The sequence below is a fragment of the Mesitornis unicolor genome, unplaced genomic scaffold (genome assembly GCF_000695765.1).
Source record: "Mesitornis unicolor isolate BGI_N332 unplaced genomic scaffold, ASM69576v1 C13688983, whole genome shotgun sequence".
Taxonomy (NCBI): domain Eukaryota; kingdom Metazoa; phylum Chordata; class Aves; order Mesitornithiformes; family Mesitornithidae; genus Mesitornis; species Mesitornis unicolor.
Genome location: NW_010223514.1, coordinates 5,648 through 22,372, shown reverse-complemented (window position 1 = coordinate 22,372; position 16,725 = coordinate 5,648). Strand labels below are relative to the sequence as shown.

At 39.4% G+C, this 16,725-nt stretch overlaps 1 protein-coding gene across 1 annotated transcript; it reads left to right on the top strand.

Annotated features, from left to right (window-relative positions):
- Positions 1-323: 323 nt before the first annotated feature.
- On the top strand, positions 324-16,168 carry LOC104547571 (cubilin-like; the record flags this gene model as incomplete). The annotated part of the gene is made up of 9 exons (XM_010193341.1): positions 324-541; positions 10,489-10,694; positions 11,552-11,714; positions 12,167-12,375; positions 13,016-13,163; positions 13,267-13,448; positions 14,552-14,717; positions 15,234-15,469; positions 15,868-16,168. Coding segments are annotated over 9 exons (1,636 nt in total), but the record flags the coding sequence as incomplete, so codon positions are not given.
- Between the last annotated feature and the right edge of the window lie 557 nt (positions 16,169-16,725).

Here is a 16,725-nt window from a genome sequence, read left to right as displayed (position 1 = left end):
CAACTCCTAATATTCTGTGATTCTGCGATCTGCTGCTTCACAGAAAGCCAAGGTATGCTGACAGCTTGCCTTGCAAGAGGCCCAGCGGCTGAGGGTCACTATTTCTTTGAGTCTGGTTGGCTGGAGTGTTTTGCCATGTAGTTAATAGTTTTGTTTGCTTGTTCCTGAAACTAAGTGTTTTGTGTTATCTGTGTATGGCTTTGACTATTGCTATCACTTGGACCTTTCCTCACGCACTAAAAACACACATAATAGAATAGAAATTAAATGGATAGGAATAGAAATGAAAACGTCATATCTAAAGCTCCATGTGTATTTTACAGATTCAACAGTTTCCAGCTTGAAGTATCTCCCTCTTGCTACAAAGATTATGTGGCTGTATATGATGGCTCAGACACTCATGCTCCTCTCCTCGGCAAATTCTGTGGCTCAGAAGTGCCTCCGAATATTAAGAGCTCCAGTAATAACTTGTTCCTGGTGTTTAAGACTGACTTCTTTGGAGCAGACAGGGGATGGAAAGCATCTTTCAAGGAGACCCTAGGTAAGAGTATTATCAGACTCAACCCCCAAGAATCTGCTGGTAAGTAGAGGAACCATTATGGTCTCACTCCCTAGGGGTGCTGGAAGCAGAAGAATGTTTCTGATTTTGCAGAAATTGAATGAACTAAGCTAAACACTAGGCTTATGGGATCCCTGCATCAAGCCCTGGTTCTGAACTGATTGCTTTATTTTTTGCTACCTGTTTCCTGCCTCTCTGAAGGCACAGAGAGTTCTTGGGTGACTGAAGGCTTAGGAGCACCCAAAAGCCTTTCTTTTGGAGGAAATGGGGCAGTACCTGAGAACTTTCACTCCTCTGTAGTCAAAGGTTGGCAATGAGCTAAAGATGCCTCCTTTCATCTGTCCTCAATTTCCATTTCCTTGCAGTCCACCTCACACCTTTTTAAAAATGAAAGTGTTAAGACTGGGGCTTCCCCTCAGGAACTGTTGTGCCAATCTCTGCTGATTTTGGGGATCAATCTGGCTAACTAGCCATAACATAAATTAGGGTCATAGTAAGAAGTCACTGGATGTTAAACATTTGGATGGACACAATAGTCAAGGGCAAAGCTTGATTTTTGCCTTAAAAAAAGGTTTAAGTCCAGTAGTCTATTTTTAAGATCAAGGTGTAGAAGGAATTTTTTACTTTCTTACAACATCTGAGTTGTTTAGGGATGACAAGCAACAGATGGTTATTACATGTAAGTTGATTTCATGTCATTGCTACTAGTTTCCTGTGTAATTAACTCAATGTTTTTGTGATCTAGAAAGAAGTAACTGTCCGGTTTCAAAGCTGGCACTCAGACAGATCAGAATGAAAGGCCTTTGTGGCAGAACAAACATAGTCTTCTGCTGAGTCATTCAGTCCCCTCTCAACTTCTAGCCAGCGGCTTTCTCATTTGATATAGTCTGAGAAAGTATTTACAGATAAGGAAAATAACTGGTTCTACAGGCTTTGCCAAGAAAAATATTCTCACAGAACCTTATAGTCAGTGGTATTATTAACTCTTTCTTTTCTTCACTCTAAGCAATTGCTATAAGAATCTTTTAAGGCCACTCTTGTGGGGGGTTATTTCAAGTAACACAATGTTGCTTCATGTGTTGCTGTCTTTAAACCATTAGGTGTCGGTTGTCAGAGACGCCCCTCAGCCTGGGTTTATGTTTGCAGGGTGATATCATCAGGAAGTCCCCAGACTCTTGCTCTTCTTATTGGCACATAGTCAATTTTTTTAGCCACTGACTTTAGATTTATCTGTGCAACTTGCCAGAGATTCTGCTTAGACACACAACAGAACACAAGCCAAGCTCTTCGAGTCAATACCAAGCCTGATTATTTCCTAGAGTGAGGAGAAGCCTTTTATGAATAAACTTTGACATCCATTAGGTGAAATTTTGGAGGGACATTCCTGTGGGCTCCCAAGGAAAGGGAGGATGTGATGTTGCAGGAGTTATTCAGGAGGAATGAAGTTGCAAGTTGGCAAAGATGGCCATGTGGAGATGTGGGTTGTGTGACAAAGAGCCCATGGTGGTGAGATGCTTAATGGTAGGTCTTCTTCCTCCACTGTGGGAAACAAGCCACAGGGACTAAACCACACAGCTGCTAGGAAGGATCCTGACAGCCCCATGCTAGTGTAGAATGCCCAAAAAGTAGAAAACTATTATAAAAGGAAAACATGAGTCACAGTCCTATAAATGTTTCCAGTTTGACTTGTCTAAAAAACAGAGCCAGGAAAATCTGTGACACATCTTTGTACTATGAGGTCTGAGATTCTGCTTCAAATGAAAGAGAATAAAACCATGAAGATCTAAAAGCCCATTATTCTAAATAGAGCTTTAAAGAAGTTCCCTCATGTCTGTCAAAAGATAAAACCCATGTGGTTTTGTAAGAGTACAAATGCAATCAGATGACAATTAATAATGATAAATCTCTTGGATAAGGTATCTGTAGAGAAACAAGAAGCCTCATTCTCTGTTGGATGACAATGAGTGCATTATTCTGTAGTTACCCTAGGGAAGCACAACTGGATAATGTAATTATTACTCTCTGTTTAATGTTGTAAGAGACCCTGATTATGTATTGGAAGGGAACGAGCAGAAACAGTACACTCATTTGTAGCAAACAAAACTATTTCCTTTCCTCACAAGCTCATCCAATTTCTTTCCTGATCAAGCTTCTCTTAGGGGTCCTGCCAAAATCCAGGGTTATCTATTCTTTCTCTCTTGTGAATTTCATTAGTAAGGAGTCTATCTGATAACTGTTGTGGTGGGAAGGAAGAGAGAAGATGAAGTAGGAAACTCACAGAAGCCTACCAAGACTGACAGTAACCAGGCATTCAAAGGGTTAAACCCTGAAATTTCTGTGGAAGAACATGCCCTAATTAAAACAATTTGTTTACATCACTGATCCTGTACCCACCAGAATATTTAAGGTACCCTCCACCAGTCAGAAAAGGGAGACTAGCAGAAAGTATGAAATAGTATTAATCTCACAGTGCAGCAATATCTCACCTTTTTTGTCAAATGTCTTCTCCTTCACCGTGCTATGCTGTGCAATGTCATGTTAAGTGCACATTTCACAAGCAGCGTTTTTTGTCACAAACAACGCTGTGATATGGTGCTTTTGAGGCAGGGGAACATGCAGCCCTTGTCGGTGCAGTTTGGAGGGTTTATAATTGCAATATCTCTGCTGCTAAGTTTGGACACTTACTGGCCTTATTTTTGGAATCACTAGACATGCTTTCAGGCTTAGCTGGTGAACTGGGCAGACTGGAGGAGCCCAGCCTGCTCCAAGTGTTTCATTTGTGGAAAGAAAGACTCACCTTAGTTAGCACTAACCTTTTTTCTACCTTTGTTTCCAGTCTGTAAAATGAGAATTACACCTCCTTTCCACAGCGAGTGTGTGCTCCTCTAGGAGATCAATAAAAGGATGAGAAGAGATAAATCAATACCACCTTAGGGCATTCAGTTACATGAGATGTCTCTGCGAAGGAAGGAAAGCTAAGATCTCTCCCCAGAGGAAGAGAACTGCGTGTGCTGAGCTTGTGACTCAGCCAAAGATCTCCTGATTAGCTCTGCAGCTCTGAGGGGAGAACGGAGCTCTTCAGCTGACCCTGGCTGTAGGGACGGAGACTACACATACCCCTGCCAGCCCTGCTGTGACAGCAGGGACTTTGTGCTTTGGTGACAAATAGAGCTTATGCCTATTCCATCCAGCAGTGGGGTGACCCTCTCACCCCAATTTGTGATACCTCCGAGGCCTATGATACAAAGCCTGAGACATAGAAGTGTTAGGTTTTTTCTTATTTTTAAGGAGTCAGCAACACCTGTTGGGAGATGCAGCTGTGACCTTATTAACAGCACATCATTTTCACTTGGCAGCTTTCTGCACTTGTGTACATAGCCACGTTGTGTCAGTAATGAAAAATATGTCACATTATAAACCATCAGGGAAGGGTCTTGGGGTTTTCTGAAAGGCAGATCTGCTCATGGGGGCTCTCTGAGGAAGCCACATGAATTTACAAGAAGCAAAGTGGTTAGATGGTGGATTAGATAAGTGGCTTGGGCCAGAAGGCTCTTCCTGAGCTTTCTTCATACAATATAGACAAAACATGAAATGGAGTTGGGACAGTGGGGAAGGTGGGATGGAGGAGGGCAGGAAGACTGCCAACTTTTGCTCTACAGCCCTAACTCATGCTTAACTTCAAGCTGTAGCCAGCTCTTTCCCCCCCCCTTTTTATATTACTCCTTGTCAGCATGCAGGAGAAATTCACATTTATACTTTGTGAAAGAGCAGTACGGTGTACTGTATTAATACCAAGCTTGTCCCTTGTTTGCATTACCTTGGGGTTTACGAGCTCATGGGATGTGATTCCACTGCGCTATGCACTGCACAGGCAGAATAAAGTGACAATTTGCTGTCACAAAGAGATCATGATTTAAACACAGGACAAGGAAACCTAGATGGATATAGATAGGCAAGAAGAATAGAGTGGCAACAATGAGAAAATCAGTGGTGTAGGCTCTAAGGCAGGAGAAATGCCTCCCAAACCTTTGGCAACCATTAGACTGTTGGACTGTGAAGTCCTTTAAACACCCTGTCCTCTGTATTGTCCTCAATTTGCCCAGCTTTTCCCTCAAGGATCCCTCCAGCCTTTTATTTAAATAAGCATTTCTGTTGAATGAGTATTAATCATTTTACACAGAAACAAAAGATCACAAGCGAGTAGAGTTTAGAAGTAAAATAGCTGGAAAAAAGAATCTCTTCTCATATACCAGAAAAATGCATTAATAGATAATTTACATCAATAATCTAGTATGTATATCATAGAAATAGATTATAATCACTATGCTTTTCTTCCTGACAAAATGATCTGTAACTTACCTGATAAATCACCTGGAGGTATCTGTCTTCCTTTATTCTATTAGCTGTGTATTGAATTACTTGTTTCCTGTTTGGAATTGTATTATATCACTACTAGGTTTAGTGTTATACTCTCCCCTAATGAAATTAAAGCGTACTTTAAAAAAATTAATCCAGTAGAACTTTCACAGCATTTTTATACTATTTTATTTTATAAACAAAAAATTAGCTTAATGTAGTTCTAAGTTCAGTCCTGCCCTGCAAACTGAAAGCTTGGCACACTCCATATTCAATTTCTAGGGGCAGATTTTCAGCAGTGCTCAGCATGTGCAGTTGCTGCAGAGGGGTTTTTTTTGTTGTTCAGAATTGCTAAAATAAAAAAACCCAAACAGTTCTGAATGGGCAATATAAGGTGCAAAATGTTAGTTTGGTTATTTGATTGCATAGATCAGGGTTAGGTGTTCTTTTGTGAGTAATTTCTAAATTCTTACACCACCAGCAGTAACTCCTTGCACTGACCTATGTCACTAACATTAGCCCCTGCTGTAGGTGGCACCAGGCACCTGTACAGTTCAGTGGGAAAGGACTCAGCACAGCTGAATCTCCGGTTTCCTGCAAACTTTTCTCCTTCCAACAAAATAATCTTACAAGAATGTGTCCTTGACTGTGGCATGTGAATGCTGTTGCATCTTCTCTTGCCTTTGTAAAAGCAGCAGTGCCTGGCAAGGATTTCACAGCCCATTAGGACCAGTTTGCAGGGGTATATCTCAAGATATCCAACCTGGACTTAGAACCCTGTGCTGCAGAAGGTCTGGCTGAGAAGCAATTGCCTGAAACTCACCAGCCGTCTTTGCAGAAGTTTCTTGGGCCTTTTGGTTCACACAATTTTTTACCAAATATATAACACATTAATTATACACATTTCAGATTCACTACATTGTCATGGCTTAACTATAATTAGCTTAAATCTATTAAACTGATGAATAAATTGAGGTTAATAATATATTTTCTTGATCTTATTATAGTCTCTGAAAATAAGAACATCCATAACAAGCTCAGAATATATGTTTTTAATTCACAATTCCTGGACTGTTGCTAAATGGATTTTGGGGCTCAAATATAAAAATATGCATCAGCTTGAAATCTGACTAAATTTAGAGAGCACTTGCAGTGTTGAAATGCATCTCTTCAATATCTCTGAAAATAATACAACTGTTGAGCTAGGAAATAGTCTACAAATGCCTCTTAGAAAAGTCAGTTATTTAATGTCTGTAACATTTCTTCTCTCAAAGCAAAATAAATAGAAGTGGCTTGTCTACTCAAACTGGACAGATAAGAAAAGAGGTAGATATTTAAAGAAGACATGTCTGACTGATCTGAAAAAATGAGGTGAAAAATTATTCTCAGACAGAGTCATTAAATATAATTTTGTAGTAACTAAATGTTTCAAAGCCAATGGGACTTTCAGATTAAAAGTGCTTCACACAGCTGCGGGTTAACTCTCTGCTGGCAAGACTTGGCTTAGCTTGACTGAAGTCAATGACTTCTTCAGCTGAAAATCTGTACTCCGGTGCATACAAACAAAGACATATTTCTGATGTGCATCATGAGAAAGATCTGCAAAGGCCTGAGAATGAGTGACGTCAGCAAGTATTAAAAAGTATTAGCATGAGGTCAGACTATCTGTCTGCTGCTGCTCTCCCAGACAAGCATGGCGGAGATGGATAGGATGGTACCTACATTACAGTTTTGCAGAACTAGGGCAGGCTTGGCACAGAGCATGTCTGAACTGTTGTATTTGGGATCAGCCAATAGTCTAAAAACTTCAGAATATGAACTTTGTCTGACTGCATTTGTGAAATCCTGCTAAAGCAGGAGACTAGGGCTTTGCAGTACTAAACATCACTGCTGGAACCACTGCCAGGCCATCAAACCAGTCTAAAACCCTTTCTGTGTAAAAGCGAGGCTGAGGACTAAAGAGAGCTCTGTGCTTTCAGAAGTCTCCTCCCGAAATGTTGCAGGCACCATGGCCACGGCTTGCACGTGAAGTCATGCTGTCTGTACAGTGACTGCCAAACGCGGGAGCAGCTCAGCTCAGCTTGCGGAGGTTTGGAGGTACCAACCTTAAGTATCAGCCACAAGATGAAGTACAACAATACGATTCCTTTCTTCAGCCCTGTATCCTTCTGAGCCATGATCCAAACAAGCTATGGGCTAATTATTACAGCCACAATTAGTCCAGACATTCCTCTGCACTGGAAATAAGACCTGTTGGGAAAGAAGCATTAGTCTTGGCAGAGTTAATCTTTGCTTATTCTGATTTTTAGTTCAGATCAGAGAGAAGCCTAGAGTTCCCAGGGATGTTTCGAGGTGAGACCAAATGTGACTCAGAAATCTGAGAGAGGATTTTTATTACTGTTCAGGTAGAACTAGAACAGCTTTTTGAACTTTGCTGCCTTCTGGTAGACATTTGTGGTGCTTATTCAGTGAGAGAGGAAGTGCAGCAAAATTAGTTTGTTGTGTTTTGAAATGCCTTTGGTTCAGTTGTTTCTACAGATTTAAACCTATTCAGTAGGCTCCCTTTCATTGCATCCGTACCTGTACAGAAGAACCTTACCCATGGCTGTACTTCAAAGGCAGACAGCTCCAAAGATTCATCTTCATTCAATATCTAGAGGATGTAACACTTAACAGAGAGGCATGTGTTTTCTCTCTGCTGAAATTATTTTTATTTGCCATAGGGTACCTTCAATTCTTTCTTTTCTGAATGGTCCTTCAGCCTTTTAGTTTCGTTAATGCTTCCTGACAAAAAGCAATTAGTGATGACAGTGTGTGCCCTAGTTATTCTGATAATTTGTGTTCTCTGGCAAGCTGTTTATCAGGAGGACAAGATTGCATTCTGATTCTGACCTTATGATTTTTATTTTAAATAAGAAGCCAGAGACTGAAAAAACACAGTCAGCCTTGTAGTCAGTCCATCTGTCCATACACAAATTGTTCTGTAAGGTATATTTCTCATTATTTTTATCAAGTTTAGCATTTAATATCTAAGAGTCTATTCTACAAATTATCAGACTTCTCAGTCCCAGGTTTTCCCTAAATTTTAGCTCCTATATTTCTGGCAGTGTTAGTCAGCAATGAATATCGTTCCATCAATGATCATCACCAGGCTGGATGGCTACTATTTGGCCTTCTCTTCAGAAGTGGCGCTGATTTTTAAAACTATGAGTTGTGTTCTGGCTAAAATGCAGTGCAGTAGTGTTTCTCGTAGGGTGAGCTCCCTCCTGCTAAGCTGTTGGTTCTTCATTTACTTGTGGGTGATCCCTCAATCTACACAGCTTCACTATTCTGTAACTTTTAGTGGCTGCAATCAGATGTAACATTAATCACTACTGGAAAAAACACCAGGATGGATAGATTTTTCAACAAGTGTTGCTTTGCCTTGATGCAGAGCTACTTGATATGTGGTTGGCTTCCAGTATAGCCGTTATTTATAACGTACTGTCCCGTAAGCATTTGACTCAACCCCAGCTGAGCAGACTAAGCATTGTGAAAGCTAATGATGAAAACTCATCTTTATTAACTGTAAATCATACTTCTAGTTATCTCCCCTTAGATGCCATTACTGCCTATACCAGCTAGAGTTAATTTTCTGATTATGAGGATCTGGCATGTTTCTCTCTCTGTCAGATTCATTTTATGTGCTATACACGCACAGGTTACCCACATCTGTATTTTTTGTCATCTGAGCTGTCTTTACAGCTGCACAGCTAGCAGAGAAGTGTAGCAAAGGTCCAGACATTTTCTATCCAAAAAAAGGACAATCCAACAGCTGGGAGTTTCCCTGTTGCCTGGCTCTGTGGCAATTCCCCGATTCCTGTTGCAATGGCCTGACTGGCATCTCTGCAACTGTAACCCCAAAAAGGGTGAAGAGGAGCTTTGTAAGGTGTCTGACCCACACATCGCTCCAGACTCAATACTGCAGGGCTGGATGGTTGGACTATGATCTATACCTAACAATGATATGCTTAATGTTATGTTTAGAGGATGGCATCCAAAGTGCTGAGCAGGAAACTGCTCCAACAAGATTGTTTCAGGAGGACTGAATAAATTATGCAGAAGGATGAACCCAGAGAAAAATACAGCACAACTGCCCTCTTGGGGGACAGGCACCCTCCTGTCTGACATTTTCCTCCTTCCTAGACTATTTGTAAGAACGTGATTTATTGCTTGCATTTTCCTCGCTGTTGTTCTCGGCTTCTGCAGTGGCACTGAATGAATGCTAACACTTTTCCAAGCTTCTGACTTCATTAGCAGCCCACAAAACCGGACTAGGGTCTATTAATTCCTGACTTTTTTACTTTGTAATAAGTTCCTTCTGTTAATTTTTAGCTACAGCAAAAGCTTAAATCTTGTGTTAAGATTTTGGTTTTAAGCAAACTTCTTTTTGGGTGGGGTTTTTCCAGCTTTGGTTAGTAGAGCAGGATGACATTTAGTCTTAGTCACTCTGGTTTAACCACTACAGCCTTGCAAGACGGGGCTGTCACCAACCCCAGGTTACTGACGCAATCCTGATTCTTGGATGCTGATTTTTCACCAGAGTGATCTTTCATAATAGTGTAGCTCCAGTAGGCTGCAGTTTTGTATGACTGGAAATGTATCAGTGTGTCAAGGTTAAGTCTCTGTACGTCAGCCAGACAGGCATATTTTACAGACACAGATGAAATACTGAAACTTCGTTCACATGGCTTAGCCACAGCTGTAGTTTTGTTTAATATCTAATTCTCCTAAAAGGATTTGCTGTGGGACACGACAGGCTGCTTGCAGTTACTGCTCTGCTCTGTGCAGTTTACAAAAACTCTTTTTCAGATTCAAAAGCAAGAGTATGAACCATGCTTTATTTGAATTCCTGAGTTAAGTGTCCAGGAAACCCCACAGAGCCTGGAGAAGGAAGTATATTGTGATATGATTCTATAAACTGGTCAGACCAACCTCTGAAAATCATCCCATCAAAAAAAAAAGTTTGTAAGGTTGTAAGTTCCCATCACGCAAAACGCTTCCAGCAGTAAGCCCCTTTTGGCTGGATTCCTGAGCATGGATCTGGGTCCCAGCATCAGGCTGCCAAATTCAGTCCCACAGAACAAGGTCGTATTGCCAAAACAAGCAACATAATTTTTAACGAGATTTTCAAAGTCAACAACCCAGTGCCCCCTACTGTCCAAGCACTCTTAATAGCAGGTAAGATTTACACTGAAAGGCCTTCTAACCACCATTCTCCTATTTAATTTCTGTCCTCTGTTTTCTTACAGTCCTTTAAAAAAAAATCTATGGCTACATTTTCAAAGTGTATAATGATTTTATATTCAACAGAAGATACAAGCCTTTGTCAATTCACTCTACCAAATGTAACTGTGCTTCCTATCTGTCTAACACTGTTTCTGTTGAAAGCCTTGTAATCACTCCAATAGGCCTTGTGAGACAGAACAGTAAAATTCTGTAGCACAGAAAAAAGCTGCTGGTTTGACATTAAAGAGTTGAAGATTAAATAAATGCCAGGAATTGCTTTTAAAAAGCTTCTGCTTCTTCCACAGGACCTCAGAATGGCTGTGGTGGTTACTTGACAAATTCAGCATATAGCTTTGGCTCTCCCATCTCCAATGTGACCGGAAGATACGAGAAAAATCTGGACTGTGTATGGATCATAATAGCACCAGTGAACAAAGTGATCAACCTCACCTTCACTTCATTGGTGCTTGAAGCACAGTCTGCTCAGACTTGCCGATATGATTATGTCAAAGTAAGATAGATGTGTATTTTGACAAGAAAATATCAGGGAGATACAATGCATTATCCTCTCCATTAGGCTAAAACTTAATTAGTAGAAAATGGTCTTATGAAGAAATTAGATTGCTTAATATAATTCAATTTATTTCATTAGGTTAGATTACTACTCCAGATGCCATATTGTCTTTTTGGAAACCAGTAAGAGTTTCAACATGGGGACAAAATTCTGATCTTAAGACTGCCTACATAAATGACGGTTTATTTCACAGAATAAAAACAGAACAAATCTCAAGCACTTTGAAAGTAAACTTGCAGAGTCATTATCATACACAATTGCTTCAAAGGACTTTAAATAAAATTTTGGATAAATAAGTCTTGATGCTCAATGCTTACTTGTGAAAGGTTTTTTTCTTGGAGATGAGCATACAAAGCAGAGGATAGCAGAATGCTGCTAAACAAGATCTACCAAGGAGTATTATAGATCCTGTTGAGCATTAGAGTTACTCAGTGAAGCTAGGAATCAGTTCTACATTTCAGTGAAAAAAATCAACCTTTCTCATTGAAAAACACTTTGAGATTACATACAAAAAAGAGATCCAAGTGCCAAATTAAAATAGAATAAAATTTTCATAGATTTGCTGAGATGGGACCAGAATGTTCCTTAATGAGATTTATGCTTTCCAGCAGAATTAGTTAATATGGCAGTGAATAATTACAGTCATCAAGAACATCCTTTTAAAACACAAGAGCACCTACTGCATTTTCAGGTAAAATAAACTGTAATGTCAGGAGGGGTCAGAGAATTTAATTTCTATTTATTTTTTTGTTGTGCCTAAACTATTAGTGGCTTATATACTTCTCTTCTTTCAGCTTTATGATGGAGCTAATGAAAATGCCAATTTAGTTGGCTCATTCTGTGGATCTACAGTGCCAGCTCCTTTTCTTTCTACCCGTAATTCCTTGACTGTGGAATTTGTCACAGATAATTCTGTGCAAAGGGAGGGTTTCAATGCTACCTATACCACAGTGGATCGTAAGTATATATACATATGCATGCGTATATATTGTTGTGACTCTTGTGGAAATACATATTTAAATAATAACTAATCAAAAATTATTCCAGATATAGGGCTCAGGAAGGGGCAAAGACAGTCCTTAGCACAACGCCTATAAGCAAGCTAAAAGCAGCACTGCTAAACCCTAGTGCAATCCTCTCCAGTTCTGCATGGTTGTGCGGTGGCTGTCAGTCAGGACTGCAAACTCAGAACACTTACAGACTGTTGACTGATATTATAGGAAACAAGCATTTATTTGAGTTTTATAACATACATTGACACAGCATTAGCATGTGTTTTACTTATTTTTTTCTAGACACTCACAGGTAAATACAAAAGTATATTGTACAGAGTAGCTTTCCTCAATAAGCATTCTCCTCCAGTTGAAGAGGTTTTCATGCCATGATGCATTTATTACTGTTTTACACAGGACTGTGTGGAGGAATATATAATGCAACTTCTACACCCCTGACTGCAACATCTCCTAACTTTCCAAATGAATATCCACCATTTACTCTCTGTGCCTGGGTCATTGATGCCCCTCCGCAACAGCAAGTCAGGGTGGTGGTAGAGGCCTTCCACCTCCATTCCAGCCAGGACTGCTCTCAGAACTACCTCGAGCTCCAGGATTCACCAACAGTAAGAAATCTACAGTGAATACCATTCCCCATGCGCATTCAGCTTCCTTCACTCTTTGTAAAGAGAGGATAAACCCACCATTTGGTAATATATTAGCTGATGATTCTGGGTGAGGGACACATCCAAAGTATTATGCACTGTGCCCACTTAAGCTTTGGTACACAACTGGTACACGGCCCTCATGGAAGCACACTATACACACATTGAATTTGACCTGGTAAGTGTCACACAAGCTGTCAAACATAACACCCAGAAAATACTGCCCAACAGCAAGTTTTCATTAACTAATTGTACTTCTTCCCATCCAAGAACCATAATAAAAATGAGTATTCATGCCAACAATAGTGTTTATAAAAAGCACCAAAAAAACCCCAAACCAAACGTGTTTGTGTCTCTTATATTATATTATGCTAAACCTTCTTTCATTGATTATTTTGACATGAAAACACCTGTTACATTTGAGTTGTTTCTCATAATAATTGAACATAAATTGTTGAGGCATTATTAAATGAGTCTCATGAAAACTTTAAAATGCAACCAGTATAGAAAGTGCTGAGAAATCCATTGACCTCAAACAGTAATTACAAAACCGAATTATATCATTAAGCAGAAATAACTTGTGACATGTATTGAATTCCAGCACAGCCAAAGCTCAGTCCATAGATTCTGTGGCACTGAAACTTTTCCAGTCCCTGAATTTTATTCTTATGATCGGACTGCCGTCGTGACTTTCAAATCAGATGAATATATGATTAATAATGGAGTCAGATTTACATATCAAGCTACAGGTAAGAAATGTCTAAAATCTACCATTCTTTTTGTTGATTCCATACAATGAAAAGCAATACAGAGATCTGAAATGCTTACATGTTTCTGGTTTTCTGTCTCAAGGTTGCAGCAGAGAGTACAACCAGCCATTTGGTTACCTGAAGAGCCCTGGCTGGCCTGGACGTCACCCCAATAATGTGGACTGTTCAATCATTCTCCGAGCTCCGCTGAATCACACAATTTCTCTCTTTTTTCATGCTTTCAGTTTGGAGGACAGCATCCAGTGTTCACATGACTTCCTAGAGGTATCAAGAAAGTATACATACTTTGTGGGCCTGCGTCAAAATCTGCGGAGTTCAAAGGCTACTGATAAGCTTGGATAAAATCTGAGCTGAACTGACATTAGGGACTAATTTATTGCTACCATTTTATGGTGAAAGGTACTTAGATATTATAGTAAGTGGTTAAACAATACATACTATAATAAATCTAAAACCAATGAAGAAATACTTTCAGTATCAGCTAACTCATCTTTACCCAGCTCTTGTTGATGTTACCCAATTAACAGAGCAAGCCAGGATAGTTCTCATCCAATATTAACAACTGTGCATGAACAGAAAGCCATAAATCTCAGTGCTTTCTTCCCAGCAGTAGATTCCATCTGCTTTTCTTAAAAATATTTTTTTTCTAAAAAAAACATGTTTTCTTTAAAAATAAGGAGGTCTAGTAATAAGTGTAGGATACTTGCAAAGGTATTTTTTGTCAATAAAAAGCATATTCTCCTATACAACCCTCATTGTACTTTCATGCTTGTTGAAAGTTTCCCTATTCACTGATCAGATGACAAAAATCAGACGTCTGTGGCAGAATCATTATTTAGTTCTCCTTTCATATCCTCTTTACTGTCTCAAGAAATGGATCTGAGCACAAGCATTATTGGAGCTCAGAAAAAAAATCCCAACCCAGATTAAATCTGAGCTATGTAATATGACCTGTGTCTTAATGTGACAGGAAAAACAGTGGTCTGCGGGGTAAAGAATTAATCTTTTCATCTGGAATATTAACATTTCTTATGAAAAGTAAAATATGGGCTTGAATTGCAAAAGCACATCTTAGCTACTAGTCAAGTAATTTTTTTCAGTCAGGAGATGTACCACACCATAAAATTTAGCTACCTGTTTCTGATAATACTTCTCCTGTGCAACTACTTGCAAAATTCAGACAGGTTAATGGTCTCTCTTTCCTTCAATACGAGAATATGTAGTTGGAAAAATAACAGTATTAAAATGACAATTATGGCACGCATGCAAGTCACTACATGTTGTGCTGGTATCACTGCATAATTGTACTGGTATATAACTGGCACAGGGATTTAATGTTGACAATGGTTTTTTTGTGTCCCTTGAAGGTCAGAAATGGGAGCGATGTGCAATCACCACTACTTGGCAGGTTCTGTGGAAACACCGTGCCCAGTCCCATCTTCCCCAGAAATCATGTTGTCTACCTTCGTTTCAAGAGTGATTTTTCAGGGACTCATGATGGATATGAAATTATTTGGACTTCATCATCAAGTGGTAAGGCTGTAATTACAAAGTAATTCCACTCAGCAATTGTACACAGAGAGGAATACAGAAATGTGGAATTCAGACTGCTCAGTTTGGGCCCTACCTCATCAGCACTTAACACCTTCCCAAGACTATTTTCTCTGAGTTTTTCTATCAGACAAGGATCCACTACTTTTCATTCCAAAGAACAGCCAAAGAGAATTTGTCTCTAGTTGAGTAGTTGGAGACTGAACTGACCAAGGCACAGACTTAAAACTTTGTTTCCTGTTTCAAAGAGGTTTTGGGGGTTTGATTTTTAATATCCAGTGATGGTTTAATGCCCATTGCATATTTTTCTCAGGGTGCTGAAGGCAAGGCCTCAGGTTTGCCTCTTATTGGGATAATGCTCTTATCCACGTTCATTGTTCCAGCTCCCAGCATCTCTCTGTTTTTCAGTGCTAGTACTAATACCGTACCAATGTACTACATGATGTAGTATTTTGTGAAACTAAGCCTTCTAAGCTAATTAACAGCATCTGTTTCCAGGATGTGGAGGAACATTATACAGCAGCGCTGGCTCATTTGCTAGTCCCAGCTACCCAGCAACTTACCAGAACAACACTGACTGCGAGTGGGCCATTACAGTGCCCAAGGGACGAATTGTCACAGTGAACTTTGATTTCATCAGCATCGATGACCCAGGGGACTGCAGTAGCAACTACCTGATCCTTTACAACGGGCCAGATACCAGCTATCCCTCAGCTGGGCCGTACTGTGGGATGGTATGTATTCCTACTGGCTGTGACCCTGCAAGTGGTTAAAATTAATCTTTACTCTTTCATATTCAAGAGTGTTCCCCTAATTCTGGCATGAATTCCACATAGATGAGTGGAAGTGAAGGTGTAAGGTGCGTGTGGCACCTTAGAAGCCTTCCAATGCAGACCTTACAGTGACATCTAGTGGGAGGCATCAAGCGATGCCGCCCTGTATTTAGTTGTATTTGTGATTTAAATACTTGTAATTCCCTGAGGGAGAGATGCAAGAGCAGTATATAGCACAGACCTGAGGTCAATTCCAGTCAATGATCCAATTTGTGCCTCAGTTTTAACTCTCTGACTGCATTTTCCAAAGGATCTTGATGTTCTATAAAGCTTTTCATTTTTCTTGTCTTTAATTTTAGGATACAAACATCGCTCCATTTACTGCTACATCTCATCAAGTCTATATAAAATTTCACGCTGAATATGTGACTTTACCCTCAGGATTCCACTTAAGCTGGATGAGCTAGAACACTGTTTATGGGAAATATATTACCATTCCTTGCAATATTGAAGAGACTTTAGATCATAAAGTAAGTTTGAAATCTGGTTACGGTAATTGCAGCTGAAGTAAAGCCTTTTAAAGATTACTGCAAGTGTAGCTTTTATGAGTTTAGAGTTCTGTCAAACAAATGTGATCTCCCATTGTACTGAAAATAAACTATTATCTACCCAACTGGGAAAATGAGTTTTTGCTAGTTTTTTAAACATGTTTTTATATTCTCCTGCATAATTTCAAAGTTTTACATTTAATGCCATAAAAAGTTAATTATCCAGGATAAAACTTAAACACAAAATATTCAACATGAAGTTGATAGGAGGACCTAAGATACGGAGTTCGTTCTATAGATGTCTGTGGTTTTGTCCCAAGCATCTTTGAAAATATTAGCTAAAGTTTTAGAATAAAAATAGATTAAAAATAGAAATAAGTAGAATTAGAATAAAATAGAATAAAATCAGAAATTGCTAGAAAATGGCCTCTGTCACACAGATAATACACAGATAACTTTTACTGAAGAATTCGGTAATACTGCACATTGTGTATAAGAACCCAGCTGAATAAATACTCAAGCATTCACTGAAGTTCAACACAGTAAGGACGTGCCGTGGTACTAAATCTTAACCACATTAAGAAGTAATGTCAGGATCAAAGCCCTGTGTTCAATATACACAAGTATCTGTGATTGTATTTATTGAGTTATATCTTCAAACCTCAAAAT